The following is a 23,771-nucleotide window of genomic DNA, read 5'->3' as shown; positions in this document are numbered from 1 at the left end:
AGGGTGAGCATGTAAGGGGCTGGGTGAGAAATAGACATTGAATAGAAAACCACTGGCTTTTCCCTAGCCCCCTCCTGTCCTGCCTCCCACAGTGCTGCAGGTCCCAGTCTTCTTGCTTCTGGGGCGGCCAGTTTGCTTTGTGTTGGTTGCAGTTGCCTCTCTCTGCTCTTGAAATCCAGTAAACACATTGTTGTGTGCTTTCTATTTTCTAAAAATTGTTGATACCTCTCATCTGATGTACTTTTCATTCATACTTTCTGTATGGTTTATTGTTTATTATCTTGTCATTTGAGAGTGGTGTGGGAAGGAGGTGTAGGTAAGCTGCATGAGCTTAACTTTCACTACTGTGAAATCCGATCATTTTCACTGTAAGTGTAATATAGCCTATTAGTTAATCTACCATAATTTGTTGTAGAGCACTTAAACCCCTTCTTTTCTTTTCCTGTCAGCTTGTTTTCTTCTGATGATTTTTTTTTTTTGCAGTAAATTAGAAGAATTTACTACAAAAATTATGGGGTAAAAAGCCATAAAGGATACAGTGTGGGGTAGTAGAATATAGGCTTTGGTATACAGTTCAACCTCCTAATTCTGTGTGATAGCATTTTTTTAAAATTAACCTGAGTTTCAATATCCAAATTCAGACTGACACATTTATTCCCCAAATCAAAATACTATGCAACGTAAATCAAGTACAATAAAAGTAAAAAAAAATAAAATTAAAAGTAGCTATAAATATGGATTAAAAAATAAAAAGCAAATTAGTCCTTCTGGTGTTAACACCCTGCTCTGTAACCTCCATAGCACATTTAGTTTCACTAATTACCATTTTCTACCCTTGAAAAGTCTCTGGTTTTGAAGTTTCTAGGTATCAAATCATTTCTAAGTTTTATCCAACTGTTCACACCCTCAAGGCTTTCTAGGTTAGGTATCTGAAGGTTGAAAAGTGCTTTTTTCACCTAATTAGAGCTTAGCAAATGCTATTATAATAAAAAGGAGCTCTCTCCCTCGGAGAAAAGAATTACATTTTTTTTTTTTTGTAATCCATAGACGAAGTTATTATATCTTTCTGGAACATTGCCAGCTTTTAGATAATGATATTAAACTATTGCTAATGGGAGAGTGGTTTCTTACCTTTTTGTCCTACTTGTATTACTAAAAAGTTGATTGCTGAAAGTGCACAGAATAGATTCCTAGAATTTCTGTTTTTAGTTTGTAGAGAATAGTGTACTACAAAATCTGTTTGGATTGAATCCTGCCTAATTTTTTATTCTTGCTTCACTCTCCTCTGACTAAAGACAAACCATGAACTATTTCCTTGAGTATATATCTCACCTTCAATGACACCTTTAATAAAAAGAAGAGTGTAAGCAAAAACAGAGTAGAGGACATCACAAAGGAACATAACACTATTTGATTATATTTTTCAGAATGTTATCAGAAATAAAATACACACAAAAATGCTAAGCCTATTTATTATTCACATGGTTTTAAACAGCTGAAGTTCTAGTCAAGTAATTCAACTACAGGCCTTTCATTTGTATGGAGACATTCTTTTCAACTTCATCATAAATAATCTGGCCTACTTTTTCAAAGAGCCCTGGAGGTTAGCAGTACTTGTATTATTATTCTTACTTGACAGAGAAGAAAGTTGGCATTATAGAGTTTGCCAGAGGAAACACAGTAAGTCAGTGACAAAGCTAGAAAAGGAACTCAGGTATCCCAACACCTGTGCATTATTTTTCCCAGTGCCTATGCGTTTTTGTCTCATGGAACCATCTCTCAAGGGTTAGTTCTCTTCTCTCCCTGTTTATTACTTTAACTTTCTAACCTTGCTGAGTGGCTATCGTTTCCAGGAAATATCATTGGGTTTTTATAATGAGCATGTTTGTTCCAAATTAGAATTACCAGTATTTTAGTTAGTGCACAGCAATTCTGGTAGCTTAATGGGTTTCAGAACTCTTCATTCAAGAAATATAACTCAATTTTGTCTCTTATTTATCCAGCCTATGTCACAACTCTTTGTGGTGTGGTTATGGGAAGAGCACTGGATGACAATCTGGGAGGCCTATCTGTCTTATCCTCCACCGTACACGACCCTGGGCAAACTGGCCACCCTCCTCGAACCTCAATTTTCTCAAGGTAAAACTGAGAATAACATCTACTTTCCTGCTGCACCAGGTGTGGGGGTTTTTTTTATAAGCAACAATAACATGATATTCAGGAGAGTGCTTGGTAAGTTGTAAAGCACACCACCATGGTAAGATACTATTGTTTCCTCAATACACAGAACAGGTGAAGAGATACTTCTTAGGCTAATGTAAGGGAGAAAGTGAAAGGACATTTAAGACATTTCAGCCTTAGCTGCTGTTAAGATTTATTTGTTGGAATGAATGATACAAGTCGTTGACCTTTAGTAAAAATTTCCACTACGAAAGCAATACAAGGGTTGCAGTTTACAATAGGCTAGCGGTTTCTTTCCAAAGTACAAAAGTACACCAGTTAGAGCGAGGTAAAATTCTTAATCTCCAGGGGTAAGAGTAATAGAGAGTCAGTTGTAGAATTAAATCCAAGTTCACTATAACTTGGTAGTTTACAAGTTGTTTTCAGACTTTTGATCTTGCTTCTGGGTTTTCAAATTCTCTTATCAATGAACAGCATTTTTGAAAGAAATAATTTAGTAAACTCTGTGTGTACACAGTCACTCATGCAGGCAAGAATTAAATAGTTAGAGAAAAAGTGAATTGTTCAAAATTGTTTTTGACCTCTTATCACAAGCAGAGTTATCACTCATGGAAGACTCATGAAACTAAGACTGCAATCTGGTGCCCAGCCTGGACTATTCACCTAAAAGGCTTGACTGAAATGTGATGTAATACACGTTTTAGATTGATGTTTTATCTTCCACTTTGCTGGAGGGAGAGGGAGCAGTGCGTGTGGACTGTATTTGTGGTTGTCCAGATGTCCCAGTGCTTCTGTCCCACTGTAGAAGGCCGCACCCCACCCAGGCCTGCCCACTGTCCCTGACTTTGCAAATCCTTTTACTGTATAATTCCTAGATAAGGAATTTTTGATCAACAAAAGTAGATAAAGAGGAGTGAATAGAAAAGAGGGGGGAAAGAGAGGAATTCATTTTTTAAGTAAAAATAAGTACCTTAGAAAAAATTATTCCTCTCTCCAATTGCTAGATAACTTTTTTAAAATATATTTTTTATTACAGTTGATATACAAAATTATGTTAGGTTCAGATGTACAGCATAGTGGTTAAACATTTATATACCTTACGAAGTCATCACCCGGGTCAGTCTAGAATCCATCTGACACAATATAGTTATTATAATATAATTAACTACATTCTCTATGCATTCACTTCTTTTTGTTCTTTCAAGACCACATTCTTGCTTTAATCTTTGCTAAACTCTCATCCAAACTGTGGCCCGTCCACATGAAGAATTAGTAGTACCTAGGCCTATTTGAATGGTTGATAATAAGCTGCTCATTTAGAGCAGTTATTAATACAGATACTCTGGATGTTAGTAGTAATTACTTGGGGGGGAAAGTTCAATGATTAATTGAATCCTGGAATAAGCTTAGATTAAACAAAGTTAAATGGGCTTCATTAATGCAGGAGCCCTCACAGCCTTTAGGAATGATAATAAGTCTGTGATTATTCCAATACGGAATATAATAGACAGTGTTCCCCAAATGTATCCGACCATGAAATCCTTTTCTCATGAAAGCATCTCTTGGGAAAGAAGATAATTTAGGAATTGGCATTAGCATGGATGTCAGAAAGGCCTTTAAAATAGGCTGAATCTGGATAACAATCAGCATTCTAGCCCTAGTGCTGCTATTATTAACTATGCGCCTGGAAATGTCTCAAAAACCTTTCTGAGCCTCAATTTCCTCATCTGCAAATGAGAATAAGAATACTTAACTTCAAATAGGAATCATGAGAATTTTAAAAAGCTCTATGAAAGTGCCCTGTAAATTGCAAGGCATCTTAAAGGTATAAGCATGGTGAAAATAATGGGTACAGCGTTAAAAGTACAGCACTAAGAAAGTTTAACCTCTTTTTTTTTAATGTGCTTTGACATTAGATAAATGATGTGTAATAATTAGATTTCCTGATTCAGCAAAGGAGAGTTATTCTCTTCCAAACTATTCAGATAGTGAAGTATTAACTTTAGGAGAAATAATTGTAAAGAATGAGGCAAATGTTTTCATGTGGTTTATGATTTTATAACAACATCACATGTGAATTCTTGCACAGTGCTTATGAACTAGAGATGATAAAATGTTAAAAAGTAGACTTCATTATAGTTGGTGAAATACCAGATTATAACTTTTCTCACTTGGATTAGGGGTCAAATATTAAGTAACGAGTGGGGGAAATTGTGTGAGTAAATAATAAAATGATTTTGAGTTTCATCCTCATAGCATCAGCTGAATAGTGGAGTTATTGATAGATAACCCCATAAAATGACAATAAGCAGGTTGTAGAAGAGTGAAGATGCAGAGGTCCTAAGACATTTAGTTAGCATTACTGAAATAGTAAGTTGGTTGATAATATTCCTTTATCAGTTGATTTGTGCCCTTTCCCCTAAATTCATATGTCCTAACCCTCAGTACCTCAGTATGTGGCTGTATTTGGAGATAGGGTCTTTAAATAGGTAATTAAGGTAAAATTAGGTCATTGAGGTGGGCCCTAATCTGATATGACTGATGGTTTTATAAGAAGAGGAGACACATGGATACAAACCATACAGAGCCCAAGAGAAGAAACTCTGAGGACACCGTGAGGAGACAGCCATTTATAAGCAAGGAGAGAGGCCTTAGAAGAAACCAAACTTGCCAGCACCTTGGTCTTGTAAGAACAAAAGAAAAGTTATGAATTACTATTCTGTGTGCTTGTACCTTGATTCATGTTTTAGGCAAATCTACTCACTTACATACCATTGCTTTCTAATAAAGGTTTATGTGGCTTACTCAGAAGTGGGATCCTGAATTTGAAAGTATTAATTGTTTTTACATTAGAATATAATAGTTAAAAATAAGACTTGTAGTTAGATAGCCTGGGATTAACTTCTGGTCCTGCCACCATGTAAATTCATTGATAAAATTGGTATACAAATTGTTCCCATTTTGTAGTTGTTGTGAAGATTAAATGAATTAGTGGATGTAAAGTTTAAAAACCCCAAAGGCTTATAATATAGACATTTAACTTGCAAGTCATATACCCAACACCAGATGGCAGTGTGGCCATCCAAGTTTAGGTCATTGAGTGGTCAGGTTGATGAGCCAGTCTGACTATCTGAACGAAATTCTAGAAGGGTAACCAAATTGTAGAAGATTTCTATGGAAAAAGATTAATTTAAAACCTCTATGAAAGTGGTTGTATACAAGGTCACAGAAATACACATAATAAGCTTTAATAAAACACATCTGCTTATGATTAATTGACTTATGTCACTAGTTATTCAAGTTGTGCTCCATGGATTACTAGCTGAATAACCTTGGACAAGTTACTTACCTTTTCTAAGCCTCAGTTTTCTTATCTGTAAAATAATACATGCATTTAACCAAGTTTTGTTGAGGTCCTACCATATGTTAGGCGTTGTTCTAGGAGTTGGGGATACAGCACTTAGGAAAGGACAGAAATCCTGCCTTCATGATGCTTATACTCTAAGTCACTAGAATCTACAGAATAATCAGAGAACTTTTGTTATTTAAAATCAGATACTATTTGTTTTCGGATGTTAAAGTGAGACTCTCTACCTTAGTCTTCATTGAATCCCCAAAGGCCGGAACAAAGCATGAGAATATAGTAGTTAAGAATAAGATTTGTAGCTAGATAGCCTGGGATCAACTCCCAGTACTGCCAATGTATAAATTCATTCATAAAACTGGCATACATATAGTTCCCATTCTCTACAGTTTGTAGCAAGGTATTCGGCAGACCATTGGTGAAGTACCTGCAAAAGGAGTCGTCAAAAACTGCAAACCTCAGGCCTATCTGAAGCATATAAAAGAGCTTGGGTAGGTGAAAAGAAAGCACTGTTTTTGAAGAGCATGTGTTTGAAGAAAGTTGTTGGAGGACTGTGCGTCTCCACCTTAGTGAAGAGTGGGTAATGTTTCTTGTCACCAAGTGGTAAAGGGATCTTCAGGAGAATCATTGGGAAGGCTTGGCAGGAGTCCCCTGGAGTTGAGGCACAGAAAGACTGAGTGAGAGGCTAAGGCTGCTTAGGCCTGAGGAGACAGAGCCGAGAGGAGAGAGCTGCACTGGAAACCAAGTCACTTCTCTAGCTGACCAGCAAACATTACAGGTGTTTCTCATGAACCAGATGTGAACTCTGAGGAGTCCCTATCGGGAAGGACGATGTGATATATCCACTGTTACAAGATAAACGGAGGCGCATTAAATTTTTCAAGAGTTGACTTGAGCAAACCGATTGGCATTGGGCGGTGCCAAACTGGAAGTGGTTAGGAGCTCTTTGTGGACAGGAGCTGTGGGAAAGGCTGTTAGAAAGCAGACCAGGAAGCAAAGCAAGAAAATCATTTGGGCTCTAACCGGTTTGGCTCAGTGGATAGAGAGTGTCGGCCTGCGGACTCAAGGGTCCCAGGTTCAATTCCGGTCAAGGGCATGTACCTTGGTTGCGGACACATCCTCGGTAGGGAGTGTGCAGGAGGCAGCTGGTTGATGTTTCTCTCTCATCGATGTTTCTAACATTCTCTCCCTTTCCCTTCCTCTCTGTAAAAAATCAATAAAATATATTTTTTTAAAAAAATAAAATCATTTGGGAAAACCTAGTTGGTTGCTTGTGGTTGGTTAGTCTTAAGTTTCATTTTCTCCATATAAGTGCATTTATAGGAATTGACACTGGCTTATGATTCTGTTTGCTTACACGGGCTTTCAAGGAGTTAGAAGTGTAGAATGGCCTCCTTGTTTAATTTCTGTAACACCGTAAAGAAGATGGGGTGTCAAACAGGTGCCCAGGACATGAGGGAGGGGTGGTGACCACTTGGGCTGAGGCTCTGGCAGCATCTCAGTGTGAGGGCCCTGGCAGCAGGGGCTTTGGGGAGCTCCACTAGAGAAAGAATCCACCCTGGGGATCCACCACCCCAGGAGGGCCCAGCGGTTACATCTGTGCCAGCCAAGCAGAGTTTTCCTTCCCTTCCTCTCCCGCCCTTACTCCAACTCTGATGTGAGTGTGGGAGGTGATGCCCACAGAGGACGAGCCGGAAGAAAACTGCCCACCAGTTCCCCCGGCCCCAGACTCCCCTCGGGCACAGGGAAGGGACACTGCCTTGAAGGAAAGTTTGGAATGTTAATCATGACACTGCACTGAACATGTGAACTATTAAAATGAGACTATTCATGTGCCTAGATGGGGTTAGAGCACTGAAGTTATTATTAAGATTCTAAAAGTTATTATGGGATCTGCCTGAGAGTTAGCTCTCCAAGAAGAGAGGAAGCAGGTGTCATGTGTAGAAGGTGCTCACAGAGGTAAATATATATATATATATATATATATATATATATATATATATATATATATATATATATATATTTTAATTTCCATCACTCATCACTGTTCTTACAATCAACCCTTGTCATTTGTTTGACTCTAAGGCATACAGCTCCTTTACTGACTACAGAAGGAAGGTTCTCTTTGTTTTTTTGTGTGTGTTTTTTTATAATATATTTTATTGATTTTTTGCAGAGAGGAAGCGAGAGGGATAGAGAGTTAGAAACATCGATGAGAGAGAAACATCGATTAGCTGCCTCCTGCACACCCCCTACTGGGGATGTGCCCGCAACCAAGGTATATGCCCTTGACCGGAATCGAACCTGGGGCCTTTGAGTCCGCAGGCCGACGCTCTATCCACTGAGCCAAACCGGTTAGGGCAGAAGGAAGGTTCTCAAGGGCACCAAAACAGTGTCCCATGAAGAGTGGACCAAGCAGCACCCACACTCCTTGGTTCCTTCACCATCCCGCCCCACCGAGACGGGCTCTGCTCTTCGGGGCCCCCAGGAGGGGAACGTCTCTAACCTGAACATCTGATGCAGAGTTCCCAGTCCTCAGCACGGAGACCTCCTGAGCTGTGGGTAAGACTGGGCGGTGGTGACCATGGCAACGAAGGCAGGCGTGCCTGTGCACACAGCTCCTGGCCCTCCGTGAGTGTTTGTAGAATGCGCGCATGCATGCCGTCCTCCAGCAAGATGAGGGGGCTGAATTTCTTCTGGGATTTTGGTGGTGAACCCATTCTGGTCACCGAAGCAAAAATGGTGTGACCTGAATGGTACTTTCAGAAATAGTTCTTTCCCACCGGACTGTGGGGCACTCTCACCACGGAGCGCCACTCCTCAGCCCAGGCCGCAGCCCTCAATGGTATTCCGCCAGCGCTTCCAGTTCACAGGAATAGAGAGAGGAAATGCCAGGCTTCACTAGTCAAAGCAGTTCGGGAAATGCTGCCTTCGTCCTCCCCCACTAGAACACGCACATAGCAGCTTGCCTTCAAAAGAAGCATATTTACTGGCTTTATGGGCGCTCAGAACCCTTTTCTCCCCGCACGCCAGTTCACACACCTCTGACCAGTGTTCTGCTTTACACCAATCTGGACGCACAGGGTTGAGTCATTGTTCCCAACAGGCCCTGTGAAGAGGAACAACATGCAAATCAGTAAACAAGCCGTGATGCTGCAAAGTAGAAAGCAGGGCCGCGAGAAAGCAGGATTCACAGGATGGGAGAGGGGCAGGTTGATGAGGTGATGGAGGATCAAGAAAGGATTGAAAATCACTGTACCTGGAAGATTGGGAGACCAAAAGGGAGCAGGAGCCCAGGGGAGCTCCTCACGGTTCAGTGTACGGAGAGATACGGAAATTGTGTGTTATGTCACCAAAGGGGACAAAAGACTGGAGGGAGATAGAAATGCCAGAGCCTGGAAAGTAGAGTGAATTTTATCTATTTAATGAAGACTTCTGTACCACGCTCTAGGTACCAGGCACTGTTCTGAACATTACAAATATTAACTCATTAAATGTTCAAAATAACTATAAGGTAGGTATTATGATCATCATCCTCATTTTACAGAGGAGGGAACTGAGGCACATAGATAGTTACCAATTTACTCAAGGTCCAGGAGTCAGGTCCAGATCCTCTGTCTGCGGAGCCCACGCTCCTAATCTGCTCTCTGCTGCCTCAGCGAATGCTGGAGGGGATTCGGAATCATTTTGTAGCACCAACAACAATTGCAAATATAAAGGAAAAACTCCCCCTCAGAAATGGGAGAAATTTCTCTACTTTAATCAAAACTGACTGACATTAATGTTTATTCCTGTCATTTCTTGATATGACCTTTTATATACCCAAGATGAAACTAAAATTGATGTGAGGGATAGCATTCCAGGTAAGACAACTTAAAAGTGATAAAACCTGTTACCTCGGCAATGTCGCCCAAGGGGCAGACTTACATTTTTCGTGAAAAATGTTAGGCAGAAGGTCTTGATGTCATTTCATGCACCATTTAATCAGATTTAACTCTAGAAACAGGGAGAGATAGAAAGCTATATTTTTCTTTATAAAAAACATAACTCATATTTTGGTATGAAAGTAGAGACAATTTTGAAAAAAACACACATAAATTATAATTAAGAAAATACAAGTCACTCATAATTTCACTGCCCAAAGACAAGTACTTTGATGTATTTGCTTCCCTTTTTTTCTACATTGAATTTATGTCATTCTAAATACATTTTCCATCTTACACATTTTACTTAACAGTATGTTGTAAACATTGTCCCCTATCTGAAAAACTGTTTGTGTAACTATCCTGTTTGTCCTGTCATCTTAAGTTTTTTATATATATGTTTGGTGCTGCCTGTGTTGTCTCTTTCAATATGAGGAACACGGTTTGTTTGCTTTGTCTTCTGCAGTGATTTGTATGGTTTCCACTTTTTTGTACGTGCATTGAACAAATAGGTCTCTGATTATGCAAATCAAGATTGAAACTGATTTTTTTTACTCAGCCCACTTCAACAGATGAGAAGTTTTCTAAGTTTCTATTTCTTCAAAACTGTCCTCCTCCACTTCCTGATCTCTGTTAACATCATTGGGAGTTTACCAAATGATACTACTCTACTCTACTCTACTATTCATATCATATTATATCATGTTATGTAATTATTAATAATATAGTAATATATAATTAAAGATGATTTAACATTTATCATTCTTGTGATATTTATAACATTTTTTTCTTTTAACCTTTTTGTTCAGAAATAATTTCAGACTTAAAATATTGCAAAAACAAATGCTATAAGTAAACACTCCTAGCCCTAGCCAGTTTGGCTTAGCGCAGTGGTCGGCAAACTCATTAGTCAACAGAGCCAAATATCAACAGTACAATGATTGAAATTTCTTTTGAGAGCCAAATTTTTAAACTTAAACTATATAGGTAGGTACATTGTTATTAACTTAATTAGGGTACTCCTAAGCTGGCCTTTGCTAAAAACGTGGTATTTTGTGGAAGAGCCACACTCAAGGGGCCAAAGAGCCGCATGTGGCTCGCGAACCGCAGTTTGCCAACCACTGGCTTAGCAGATAGAGCATCAGACTGTGGACTGAAGGGTCATGGGTTCAAATCAAGGGCAAATGCCCAAGTAGCGGGCTCAGTTCCCAGTAGGGTGCATGCAGGAGGCAGCTGATCAATGATTCTCTCTCATCATTGATATTTCTATCTCTCTCTCCCTCTTCTTTCCTCTCTGAAATCAATAAAATATTAAAGAAAACAAACAAAAAAAACCACTCCTATTATAACCTTCACTCAGATTTGCAAAATATTTCCATATATCTCAATTTATACTTCACCAAAGAGATGTATGGACAGCAAAGCAGCACATGAAAAATGCATAACATTATTAGTCATTAGGGAAATGTATATTGGCACATATGTCTGTATACATTACACACAGAGAAATGTAAAATTTAAATACATCTAGAGGGATTAGATAGATTTTTAGAAATATATTCATTGATATCTATAGGTCAGAGATTTTAATTTAACAAGATGCACGTATAATTTTATTAACCAATGTAACACCAGTAAATTCAATAAATACATATATATTTTATAAAATAAGTAAATTGTGGTAGTTGCAAAATAGTCACGGGGATGTAAAATAAAGCATAGGAAATATAACCAATAATATTATAATAAGTAGGTACAGTGCCAGGTGGGGAATAGATTTATCAGGGTGATGAGTCCATAAGTTATATAAATGTCCAATCACAATGTTGGACATTTAATATCCTATGTCAACTATAATTGAAAAATAAAAAAATATTTTTCAAAAAAAGATGCCTAAAGCACAGTTGGTGTTGAATAAATATTTTAAAAATAAATCAATAAACAATATTGTATCACAAAATATTTATATATTCATGTAAAATCTTTTAATGAAAAATAACTTATAATACTAAAAATCAGTTTGTTTTGGTCCTGTAACTTTAAAAGTTGATATTATTTATTTACAAGTACCACTTTTAAATAGCTTCTAATTGAAGGCTAAATAAAATAAATGCTGTTCCAAAAGTATTTTGGCATTGAAGTTAGCATTATTTGTGTAACACTAATTAGAGACAACTGAAAGGGAAGATAGTCATTCAATGATTTAATATCAGAAAATAAAAATAATATTATCTTTTTTCTTGCCTACTTTTTCATAATTTGAATATTGTCATGCTATTGACAATAGCATGCTATTGTTACAAACTGGTTTATCAAAGTACAGTGCTCATTATCCAGTTAATATTTTTTTATAGTGAAGTTATGGTGTTAAGGAAAAAACAGTTAAGAGGAAAAAAGTAGGAGAAAAAGGATATAAAATGCTGCAGATTTCTACTATTTGGGTGTGAAAAATTACTAAATATTCAATTTTTAAAGTCATTGTTTTGCTTTCAATTACTACTTAATTGGTAGATCAATCATTCAGTGTTTATTAAACTTCTGTACTTAAGGAACTATGAGAAATCATGATGGGTAATTCTTAAATCCCCAAGAAAGATAGAATATAAGAAAAGTAGCATAAGACTGGAAACTGAACCTTGGGAAACACATTTTAAGGGATGTGAAATAAGTAATTCAGTGGGGAGTGGCAGGGAAGGGGAGAGAAAAACAAGAATAAGAAAGTTAAAAGGAGGATGTGAGCACCGTGTCATCTTGGCAATCAAGTTTATATCATTAATGTATTGACACGGCATTTAGGACATGTGGGAATCATTACGAGCTCATCAATATCCTGTTCTCTTCTCTTTTCAGGCACGTAGAGAACAGTATTTCCAGCCTCTTTGCAGGCAGGCATGGCAATTTGACTAGTTCTAGCCAATGAACTTTGAGCAGCAGTGGCAGGTGTCAATTCTGTGGCAAGCCGGACAAGAACAGAGATAAGATGTCCTTTCACTCTCTTCCCTGCCAGGTTGGAGTGGTGAATGTCCCTCAGCTGTGTCCTTGAATGACCACATGAAGTAGAGCATTTTATAGCGACAGATAACATGTGGGAGAAATCCACTTATATGGTGTTAAACGACTGTGATTTGAGGATTGATTGGTTTTCAAAGCATACATTTAGCTGGCTTCACTAGCAAATGAAGCAAGGGGTTAGCCTTGTTATGTGTCAGAGCAGCCAAAGCAAATTTGCCAGCCAGATTTGGTGGACCTGAGGTAGCTTACAAATAGGTATGATGCTACCTTAAATGGTTATCTCTGTCTGGATTGGAAAAACAACATAATCATACGGCTCAGATAGAAGAGATAAAACAAACATATAGCAACATTTTTGTGGTATGTATTGATTTACTATTTCCAGTCTAACATCCTTAATATATTTTATCATGGAACACCATTTACATACCTGAAAGTCCACATTGCAATTATTAGCACATTGCAGTCAGGCATCTTCTTACCCTGTGGGCCTACACAGACTCTTAACCATTTTCATGAAGCACTTGGAGTGCTACAAATGGTTTTCTACAGAGTTCAAGTAAGGTCAAGTACTGAGCTATTAAGTACTCCAAGATCAGACCCCAAGATCAACCTCATGGAACTAGAGAGAAACATCAAGATAGACATGACACTGTCAGAAATTCCTGGGAAGATTGAGGACTTTTTCGAATTGTTGAATGAGGGGATGATGGTCCTAGTCTAGGGCACTCTGCTCTGGCTACCGTTATTCTCTGCCTCACCTCAGGGCCATCAGTGGGGCCAGAATCTATACCCATGTAGGTGTCCTTAGATGTGAAATCTTGGCAGCACAAATGCTAGTTGGGAGCTTCAAAAGCACATGAGAATTTATAAGCCTCAGACAGTCACTTCTCCTCTTCCCCTGTGTCCTCACCCAACTGCTGACACAAACTAAGATGGTTTTCTGGCTCGTAAGGCACTCACCTTTAGGCTCACACCTCCCTTCTTCCCCATAAACAATCTGAGGTCATCAGGTCTGAGACAGATTGCAGTTTGACCCTTGGCCTTCCCCGTATATGTTGCTGGACAGAGCAATGAATACCTTAAAAGGAATAGTAACTGACAGACTAAAATAAGATATCTGAGGAACACAGCAATTTCCAAAGAAAATGGCACATTGGATTAGAGTCCGTTAAAAGAGTAAGTTTTACAACTGTTGGGACAAGGATTCAAAATAAACATGATAAAATATAATGAAACAGATAAAGAAAGATATTGGCAATATGAAACAATAATTAGACAATGTAAAGAAAGAACCAAATGGAAATATTATGTGTAAAAATGGGATAGTTGAAATAAAGAGCACAATAGATGGAGTAAAGAGTAGATTGCGGGGGCCGAGGCAGAGGCAGTTAGGGGCTATCAGGCAGGCAGAAGGGTTAGGGGTGATCAGGCATGCAGGCAAATGGTTAGGGGCAATCAGGCAGGCAAGCAGGCAGACGAGCAGTTAGGAGTGATCAGGCAGGCAGGCAGAGGGGTTAGGGGGTGATGTGTCAGGCAGGCAGAGTGGTTAGGGGCAATCAGGCAGGCAGGCAGGCAAGTAGTTAGGAGCCAGGGATCCTGAATTGCAAGAGGGATGTCCAACTGCAGGTTTAGGCCCAATCCCACAGGGATCCTTGTGGGTGTCAGATTGCTAGAGGGTGCAGGCTAGGCTGAGGGACACCCCCCCCTCCTGCACAAATTTTGTGCACCAGGCCTCTAGTAATGGAGATCATTTTCTCAGACTTAAAGATGAATGTTTTCAGTTTGGGGAAAAAAAACACCTATAGAGTGACAAAAATGAGAAATAAGGGAAAAGCCACATTTAGACATATTATATAAAATTTAAGAACTTGTATCAAGGACAATTTTGGGTAAATTTTAGAAAAAGCAAATCATGTACCCAAATTCACTGACAGTTATTAATTTGTGTTCATTCTGATTATTCTAATATTTATTGTACACAAGAAATTATTATACTCCTAAACTATCAATTTGCCTGTTAATTGAAATAAAATAACAATTGTTTGCCAAAGCTTATTATAAAGATAATCCAAACTGGCTTGAGGACATTAATAATTAATATCAAAGCAAAACAACTTATTAACAAGGCCAGAGAATATATATTTCCTCAAATAGATGCAATATTCCCTTTGATTCTTTTAAAGTCCTAAGTGTGCAACATTCTGAATGCTACATGACAACTATGATGAAGTATATAGATTAATAGCCTAATTGGATAAAATTATAATAAAAGTAATCTTGTCCACTTAATAGTATTTATCATCATGAACATATTGCAAAGTAACCTGGCTTAGATAAGAAACAGATCATGATTGTAAGTAATATTATTGCAGCCGATCAAAATTTTAATTATCTTCTCATTTTTTTTTCTTTTTGGTCTTCCCGTTAAAAATCAGCAGGTTTTGAGTAAGCATTGTCATCATTGTCCTTGTTGTCATCATGATCATGATCATCATCTTTATCTTCACTACCCTCATGGGTGTTAGTATTTCCTTGCCACCAATCTCTTTATACCATGCCTTAAAACATGAGTGCCTAGGTTTTTGTTTATTTTTTGCCAAATCATTTGCAAAATCTCCCTCCCTCCCTCCCTCTCTCCCTCCCTTTCTCCCTCCCTCCCTTCCTTCCTTCCTTCCTTCCTTCCTTCCTTCCTTCCTTCCTTCCTTCCTTCCTTCCTTCCTTCCTTTTTTTCCTTCCTTCTTTCCTTCTCTTAACATTGAGCACTTTGTACCAGCACTAAATGATATTGGTGACAAAAGAGAAAGAAAGTTCTAGTCTCCGACCTATGCTTTCTGCAAGACCTCAAGGATTGGTGAGCAATTGCTAGATGTTTAGCAGTCCTATGCTGAATATCCTGGGGGCTAAGAGACTTGAGGAAGTGAAGACTCTGGACCATGCAATAATTCTCTCTCTCTCTCTCTCTCTCTCTCTCTCTCTCTCTCTCTCTCTCTCTTTCTCTCTCTCTCTCTCTCTCACACACACACACACACACACACACACACACACACACACACTCATCAAGTTTGACTCAAGGACTAACCTTAAGCACACAGAGTATAATTTTCTGTTATTTTTCTGTTCCTATTTTACAGCACAATATCTGACATTATAGATAGATTGATAAGTGTTTATGTAATAAATAAATGGCTCCCTCCTTCTTAAAAAAAAAAAAAGAAAAAGAACCAACTTTATCTGACTTTGATGACTTAGCATCTGACTTTGATGAGGAACAAAGGCTTACATTTGCCTGGTGCTTATGATAGAGGTTGAAAATGTAGTGTCTCTGAGATGGCTATGTTACTGATAAGTACAGGAACCAAAGAGCAGATTTATGATTTCTGGCTGATGAGGCATTAAGAATGGCCTTGAGCTTCAAAAATAATCAATAAAGTGATAGTGCAAAATCACAGTGCCTTATAAGGAAGTTGCAGTCATCCTACTGTTTGCTAATGGTACTTAACATGATAGCATGTTGATTAAACACACTAAATTGAGGTGGGTAGAGATACCACTTCTATAGGAAAAACAGAAGCTGTCAGATTTTAAAAAGAGGTTAGTACAGAGAGGCTCTCTCCACAGTGAGACAACCAGGCATCTTTTCCAATACTCAGATATTCAAAGAGCAGAAAGGGTAGCTTGGAGGAGTGGGAATGTAGGTTTGAGAACAATTTGGGGCTCTTGTCTTCAGGGTTAGCCAGGAAAGAGAGGCCCAAAGGGCCAACGAAAGGACCTGGATAACCAGCTCAGACTTTCCATGGTTTGCATCGCTCCGACCCCACATTCTGAATAAGCAGGCATTTCACATCAAATTGGTCTCTCCACCAAGAAGCAATATTTCCTTGACAAGTTATTACATGGACTTTCTACTCCAAACTTGTCTTGTGCAACTTTGGGTAGTGAATTTTTCCAGGGAATTCATTAGTTGATCTTTCATGGTTGGGAAACCATGAAACAAACTATAGCATAGGCTAAGAGAAAAGGAACTGCACGATACTTTTTGAATAGCAGTTTATCCTTCATAACTACATACCTCCCAATAACATTTCAAAGCTTCTGTCATTTACAAGAGAAGGAAAGCCTTGTCATAAAACTAGTTTTTTTAAATAAATGAACATAGTGAAACTGAGATTAGTGAACATCGGGATCCATGCCATTCTGTCTCTATGAGTCTTCTATTCATGAATTCTGCTGAATACTTAGGTAGGATGTTTAGTTCAGTATAAAAGTCTCTTAGAGTTAAAAAAAAAAAGTTAAGAAATAAAAATCACCCATGTGGTTCACATTAACACATGTGTACTATTATCGAATGAGCAGATAGAAGGTCTGTGATTTGACTGTCCTTTTGACTAAATTATAGTTTGAACTAAGAACTTACCACGTGCGTATTGCACATCGACTGAGAACAGAATGCTTTGGGAAGTGAATGTTAAGAGTTATTATATATTATCTTGGGGACTTCAACATGGCAACCAGAAAGTTACAGTAAAAGGTGTATCTTAAAAATTTATTCTTTACCTCCAACATTGCAGAAATACATTTAACACATGTGGCTATTAAAGCAATATGGAAATGCAGAAACATCAAGGAAATGTCACTTGGATATTCAAAAGTTTGATCTGATGAACACTAGTTTAGCGTCATGGGGCTTCGGCTCTGTTGGTGCCCTGTCGATTAAGATGGGTGCATGTGTAGATACAACACATTACTAGTGTTAACTTGCTGATTTAATAGGAACTCACCTGTTACAATGGGCTTGGATTGATTTGTTGTCTTATTTAGTTAGGTGGCCACACAGCTGATAGATTCTCTCACATTGGAAGTCTGCCTGCAATGCAAGAAAGCACCCAGATAAGAAGGAGAGGGGCCAAAGTGGGAACTGGTTGCTTTTCTCTTTTTCTTTTTTATTGATTTTTTACAGAGAGGAAGGGAGAGGGATAGAGAGCTAGAAACATCGATGAGAGAGAAACATCGACCAGCTGCCTCCTGCACACCCCCCACTGGGGATGTGCCCGCAACCAATGTACATGCCCTTGACCGGAATCGAACCTGGGACCCTTCAGTCCGCAGACCGACGCTCTATCCACTGAGCCAAACCGGTTTCGGCATGGTTGCTTTTCTTAAGGGTGGTTTTCATGTTGTGAGTAAGCATTCTTGTATCTACAGAGTATAATCTCTGTGGCAGCCTCTTGCCCTTTCGCAGACTGAACTCCCTCCGAGGTTTGCAAAGAAGGTTCATTTCATATCTACTCCTGCGGCCTCTGTTTGGAACCTGCTTCTCCACACTGCATCTCATCCATGCTCCCAGCTCCACCACAGGCTACTAGCTCCTGGAACGTCCTACTGTCCTCCATGCTAGGGTCCTGGGCTGGACTGCATGTTGCTGTAATGTGGCTATACCACATGCTCTTTTATTACTGTCTGGTCTAAGTTCCCCAGAACACCAGCAGTCAAGTTTGTGTGAAACAGTTTTCCTTGAAGAACTACAAAGAATTTAAGAAAGTTCATTTCAACAGAGGAAAAAAAAAACACTTTAATATTATACCCCAACTATATCTGTTTCCCTAGTCCAAGAGAAGAAAAAAAAAAAAAAGTCAAGTTCTTTTTCCTTGCCTCCAATGTCCATTCCTTCCATTTGTAGTAAAATGCTATCTATTGCTGGCCCCCACAGGGATTTGTCTTGCTCTAGTTTCCAACCCCCTTCTCCAAAGAGTTCAATCCAGAAAATGAAATCATATCCAACCACATGTTTTCAATGAGATATTCAATCAGGAAAATTAAGGGGACTTCAGCAGAGTCCAGATGGGCTTACTGTAAAGGTAGAGCATCCTTAAGGTTTAAGGCAGTGGTGGGCAAACTCATTAGTCAACAGAGCCAAATATCAACAGTGCAATGATAGAAATTTCTTTTGAGAGCCAAATTTTTTAAACTTAAACTTCTTCTAATGCCACTTCTTCAAAATAGACTCGCCCAGGCTGTGGTATTTTGTGGAAGAGCCACACTCAAGGGGCCAAAGAGCCGCATGTGGCTCGCGAGCCGCGGTTTGCCGACCACTGGTTTAAGGTAAAGCTATGCCTTTTCATCCTTCCTAGGGGTGACTGCTGGATCACATACACACCAAGCTTGAACAACAAATCTCAGAGCAGAATCATCTGAATTCATATTAAGAGTTAGAAACATTTTCCTGATTGTAATATAATTTAGGCTGATGGAATACACTTTAGGTTGTTATACAGCCATGTTAGTTTCCTCAAGCTTACTCAACAGGTACATTACAAAGCCTCCTTACCCTCCAGGCCCTCTTCTTTGCTACACAGGGTTCTGTCAACAGCTTTGAAATTATACTTTTATTTTTTTGGTTTTTTAAATCTGAGGTTATTTCAACTTCTGGCCCAAATTGGGGAGAAGAGGTTTTGATCTTACAAATACTGTAGCTCAAACTATTTTGACAAACAGAAGCACAGTAATCTATTCAAAATATGTCTCAAAATGGCCAGAAGATATTATAATAATTCAAAATGCTAAATTGTTGAAGTTATCTATCAGCCAGAGTTCAATCAGGAAAACAGAAATCATACCATGTGTTTTAACAGAGATCATTTAGAAAGGGAGAATTGGTGAAATAGGTCAATCTGTGCATTAGAAAGGCAACACAGAGTAGGTAACTACAGGAAGCAGCTTGGTGACTGGGGTGACCTAGGGGCCCTATGGGGCTGGGCTCACCCATCAGAGGTTGGCGGTGCTGGTGGTGGGAAGTGTTGGAAACTGAACAACTAATTGCTGCAAGTGGGGAGAGGAGTTCCTACTACAGAGATACTGACAGGCACAAAATGCAAAGCTGGAAGCAGGGAGTCCCCTCTTCCTCCTGTTTTCCCCATCTCCTTCCACTGTCCCCTACTGGCAGAGCTCACCAGGCAAAACAGAAATTACTACAATGTCCCAGCTTTGCACAGTGAAGAGTTGGTTTGGAGTTGAGACTCATAAGCCTAACAACTGTCATTAAATTGAAAAAAAAAAAAAAGAGAATAATTTGTAGTCCAGAGATGTAGAAGTGATTTTTCATCAGATAGCCTGAGTTAACAAATAAATTAAATAAAGAAAAGGTGCCCTAGCCAGTTTGGCTCAGTGGATAGAGCGTCAGCCTGTGGACTGAAGTTGTCCCAGGTTCGATTCTGGCCAAGGGCACATGCCTGGGTTGTGGGCTCGATCCCCAGTGGGGGGCGTGCGGGAGGCAGCCAATCAATGATTCTCTCTCATCATTGATGTTTCTATCTCTCTCTCCCTCTTCCTTCCTCTCTGAAATCAATAAAGAAATATATTTTTTTAAAAAAATGAAGAAAGGGTTGAAGACCACAGAAGGACAACTCTGAAAGAAATTTGAGAAGTAAATCTAAAATTAATGGAATCTATTACAGGATATGATTTCTAAAGGAGTGAGATATATCTAAACAACAAATGAAGAGGTTTCTGTTTATGATGAATGAGAAAACGGAAGTAAGGTCCAAGAATTTTATTATCCAATCAACAAATATTTATCAAGAGCTTAATAGGTGCTCAGAACATTTAAGGTCCTAGGAACTACAGCAGTGAATAAATGGGATAAAAATCTGTGCCTTCATGGAGCTTACATTTTAGAGGTGGAAACAGAGGCCAAACAAGATCAATTAAATGAATGGGTCGAATGCCATAAATACTTGCAGGACAAACAAAACAAGAAAGGGGATATAGTAGAGTTGCTGGAGATGGCAGCGGACTGCAGTTTTAAATATTGTGCTGATTTTTCTAGATTCTTGTGAAAAAATTTCTGTGGAAGAAGAGCCAACAATGACTATACATAGAAGCATGCAGAGCTACATAAAACAATGTGCATTATAACAGAAAAGGTGACCTTACCTCATGTCTCAAATATTCTAAAGAGGTCACCTCTTTACAATAAGAGTATCTTCATGGTATTTTGTAAAAAGTGGCTTCCTCAAGTTGAGATTAGGTTGCCCCTCTGACAGACTCCCATAGCACCCTGCTGCAGGAGCCTCCATCCCCCAATATTGTCCTTGGAGGGAATGTTTTTTTTTTTTTTTTTTTAAATATATTTTATTGATTTTTTACAGAGAGGAAGAGAGAGGGATAGAGAGTTAGAAACATCGATGAGAGAGAAACATCGATCAGCTGCCTCCTGCAAACCCCCTACTGGGGATGTGCCCGCAACCAAGGTACATGCCCTTGACCGGAATCGAACCTGGGACCCTTGAGTCCGCAGGCTGACGCTCTATCCACTGAGCCAAACCGGTTTCGGCGTGGAGGGAATGTTTAATACAACAGACACACAGACCATGAGGCAAAAAAGACATCGAAGCTCCTGATAACTTGGAAGTTGCCACAAAGTTGGTGGTACTTTGTTTCCTGCCCTTATTTTCTAAGATGTGTGTCCATAGACTATTCCCACTCTTGTGTTATTTTGGTGGACTTATGCTTTTAGCAACTAATTGTTTCTTTCATTAATTTTAACTCTCAAGCCACTACCACGTCTCAGGTACTGTATATAGGTTATCTTAATACTCAGAGCAATCTGGAAAAATGGGTGTTATTTTGTTTCTTTTATAATTGAGGAATGGCACAGGGTTGGGTAGGATAAGTAATTGGAACAAGGTCACATGGCTAGACATCCTGGGCTGTATTTCCAGGTCCCTCTATCTCTATGTAATCACAGTGTCTTGTAAAGGACTTCTGTGAGAAGGTAGGATGTCAAGGCAGCCCCAACTGACCCAGAAGTGTGTAAATAGGTTGAGCAATAGTTATACATAGGGCCAACGTTTTCTTCCATAAGCTGCTTTTTTAAAAAAATATATATATTATTGATTTTTTTACAGAGAGGAAGGGAGAGGGAGAGAGAGCCAGAAACATCTATGAGAGAGAAACATCGATCAGCTGCCTCCTGCACACACCCTACTGGGGATGTGCCCGCAACCAAGGTACATGCCCTTGACCGGAATCGAACCCGGGACCCCTGAGTCTGCAGGCCGACGCTCCATCCACTGAGCCAAACCAGCCAGGGCAATAAGCTGCTTTTTATTCTGGAAAAGAATGAGTATATGGAATCTTCATAATTTAAAAAAGGATAAGGATTTTGGCTAAGAGTTTAGGAAGAACAAGAAGTTATAATACTGAAGTAAGTTAATGATTAGAAAGGTTAAAAAGCCACTTCAGAAAATTTCTAAATAAAAGTTAACAGACTAATGAAGACTGCTAACATTTGGAAAGCATCAAGCTTTGATTGGCTGAGGAATTTTAAAATTAATAATTATAATTTTATTTCTTGAATAGGCATTAATTTTGCATAGCTCAAAAATCAAAATATGCAAAAGAATATGCAAGTAAATTGTTTACCTTCCACCTCTGTTCCCAGCCATTAATTTTTCCTCCCTAGAGGACACTACTATTTTTCCACTTCTTGGATATGCTTCTAGTTCTTTATTAGCTAATTGATCTGCAAATGTGTTCTCCCAGTCTTCAGCTTGTCTTTTGCTCTTAACAGAGTTTTGAGCACAGCAACTGTTTTTAATTTTAATGAAGTCCAATTTATCAATTTTTCTTATATGAATCATGTTTTTCATGTTGTATCCAAGAAGTTTATCTTTTTGTAAATGTTTTTCAGTTTTATGTTTTAAATTTAGGTCCATGATCCACTTTGAGTTAATTTTTGTATAAAGTGTGAGACTTAGGTGGAGGTTCATATTGCTTATAGATGTCCAATTGCTCCAGTACTATTCTTGTAAAGGCTGTCTTTCCTCCATTGACTTGTTTTTATGTTAAAAATGAGCTTGCCATATTTGTGTGAGTCTATTTCTGAGTTCTCTATACTGTTCTACTGGTCTTGTTCACAAAATGCAATGGAATAGACTTTATTCTTTTTTGTTAAGTTTGTTTTAGCTATTCTAGGAACTGTGTCTTTCCAGATAAATTATAGAATAAGCTTGTCTGTATCTACAAAAACTTTGCTGGGATTTTGATTTCGTTAAACCTATAGGTCAATTTGAAGAGAACTGACATCTTTATTAGTTTGAGTCCAATCCATGAGCACAGTAGGTTTCTTTGTTATTTAGATCTTTTTTATTATTTTTTTTATTCATCAGTATTTTGTAGTTTTCAGCATACAAGTCCTACACTTCTTTGGTTATATCTCTGCTAAGTCTTTATCTTTTTTTGGAGTAAATGTAAATGATATTGTGTTTTTAATTTTGGTTTCCACATATTTATTACTGGTACATAGAAATGCATTAAATTTTTTATGTTTATCTTGAGACCTTGCTGAAGTCAATAGTTCTAGGAGTGTATTTTTGTTGGTGGTTTTTGTTTTTGCTTTGGTTTATTTGTTGAGATTTTCTATGTCAACAATCAGGTTATCTGCAAATAGGGGCAGTTTTACTTTTTTCTGTTCCAATCTGTCTCCCTTTTCTTGCCTTATTGTACTAGTTAGAAATTCCAGCACAATTTGAATACAAGTAGCGTGAAAAAAAAATTTTGCCTTTTCCCCAATCTTAGGTGGAAAGCATTTAGTCTTTCATCATTAAGTATACTGTTCGGTGTAGCTTTTATATAGATGCTCTTTAGTAAATTAAATAACTTCCTCATTACTCCTATTTTCCTATGTTTGTTTGTTTTTTAACCATGAATGGATGTTAAATTTTGTCAAATGCCTTTTCTCTATTAATTGATGTGATCATATGGACTTTCTACTTTAGTCTATTATTGTAGTGGATAACATTGATTGATTTTTTTAAATATGAAACCAACCTTGCATCCCTGGAATAAACTCACTTAGTCATAGTATATACTTCCTTTTATATATTGCTGAAATGTATTTGCTAATATTTTGTTGAGTTTTTACATCTATATTTATAAGTGATGTTTATCTATATATTTCTTTTGTAATAGTGTCTTTTTTCTAAGTTTTGAATCAGAGTAACATTAGCTTCATAAAATGAATAGAGGAATATTCACTCCTACCTTCTGTAAGAGATTGTGCAGAGGTGGTGTTAATTCTTACTTACATGTATGGTAGAGTTCTTCAAGAGTTCTCCAGGCCCAGCTATTGCCTCTTTGTTTTTGTTGTTATTTTGAGGGGGGGTGAGTTTTAAAATTATGAATTAAATTCCCTTAATGGTTATGTGGTTGTTTATATTATCTATTTCATGAGTTGTGGTTGTTTGTACTTTTCAAGGAATTTAAAATTTTTATCTAAGTTGTAAAATTTA

General features: G+C 38.2%; 1 protein-coding gene across 7 annotated transcripts in view; it reads left to right on the top strand.

Moving 5' to 3' along the window:
* PPIP5K2 (diphosphoinositol pentakisphosphate kinase 2) overlaps positions 1-2,163 on the top strand; it is an 80,049-nt gene extending 77,886 nt beyond the window's left edge. For all 7 annotated transcript variants that reach the window (XM_079787095.1, XM_079787085.1, XM_079787101.1 and 4 more), the window contains one exon: positions 2,004-2,163. In XM_079787095.1, the coding sequence (XP_079643221.1) occupies positions 2,004-2,143 (140 nt within the window). In that variant the 3' untranslated portion in view covers positions 2,144-2,163. The remainder of the gene's footprint in view (positions 1-2,003) is intronic.
* The last annotated feature ends 21,608 nt before the right edge of the window (positions 2,164-23,771 follow it).

This window comes from Cnephaeus nilssonii (assembly GCF_951640355.1).
Source record: "Cnephaeus nilssonii genome assembly, chromosome: 2".
Classification (NCBI taxonomy): domain Eukaryota; kingdom Metazoa; phylum Chordata; class Mammalia; order Chiroptera; family Vespertilionidae; genus Cnephaeus; species Cnephaeus nilssonii.
Note: the sequence above shows the minus strand (reverse complement) of the source record. Positions and strands in the feature narration are given on the sequence as shown.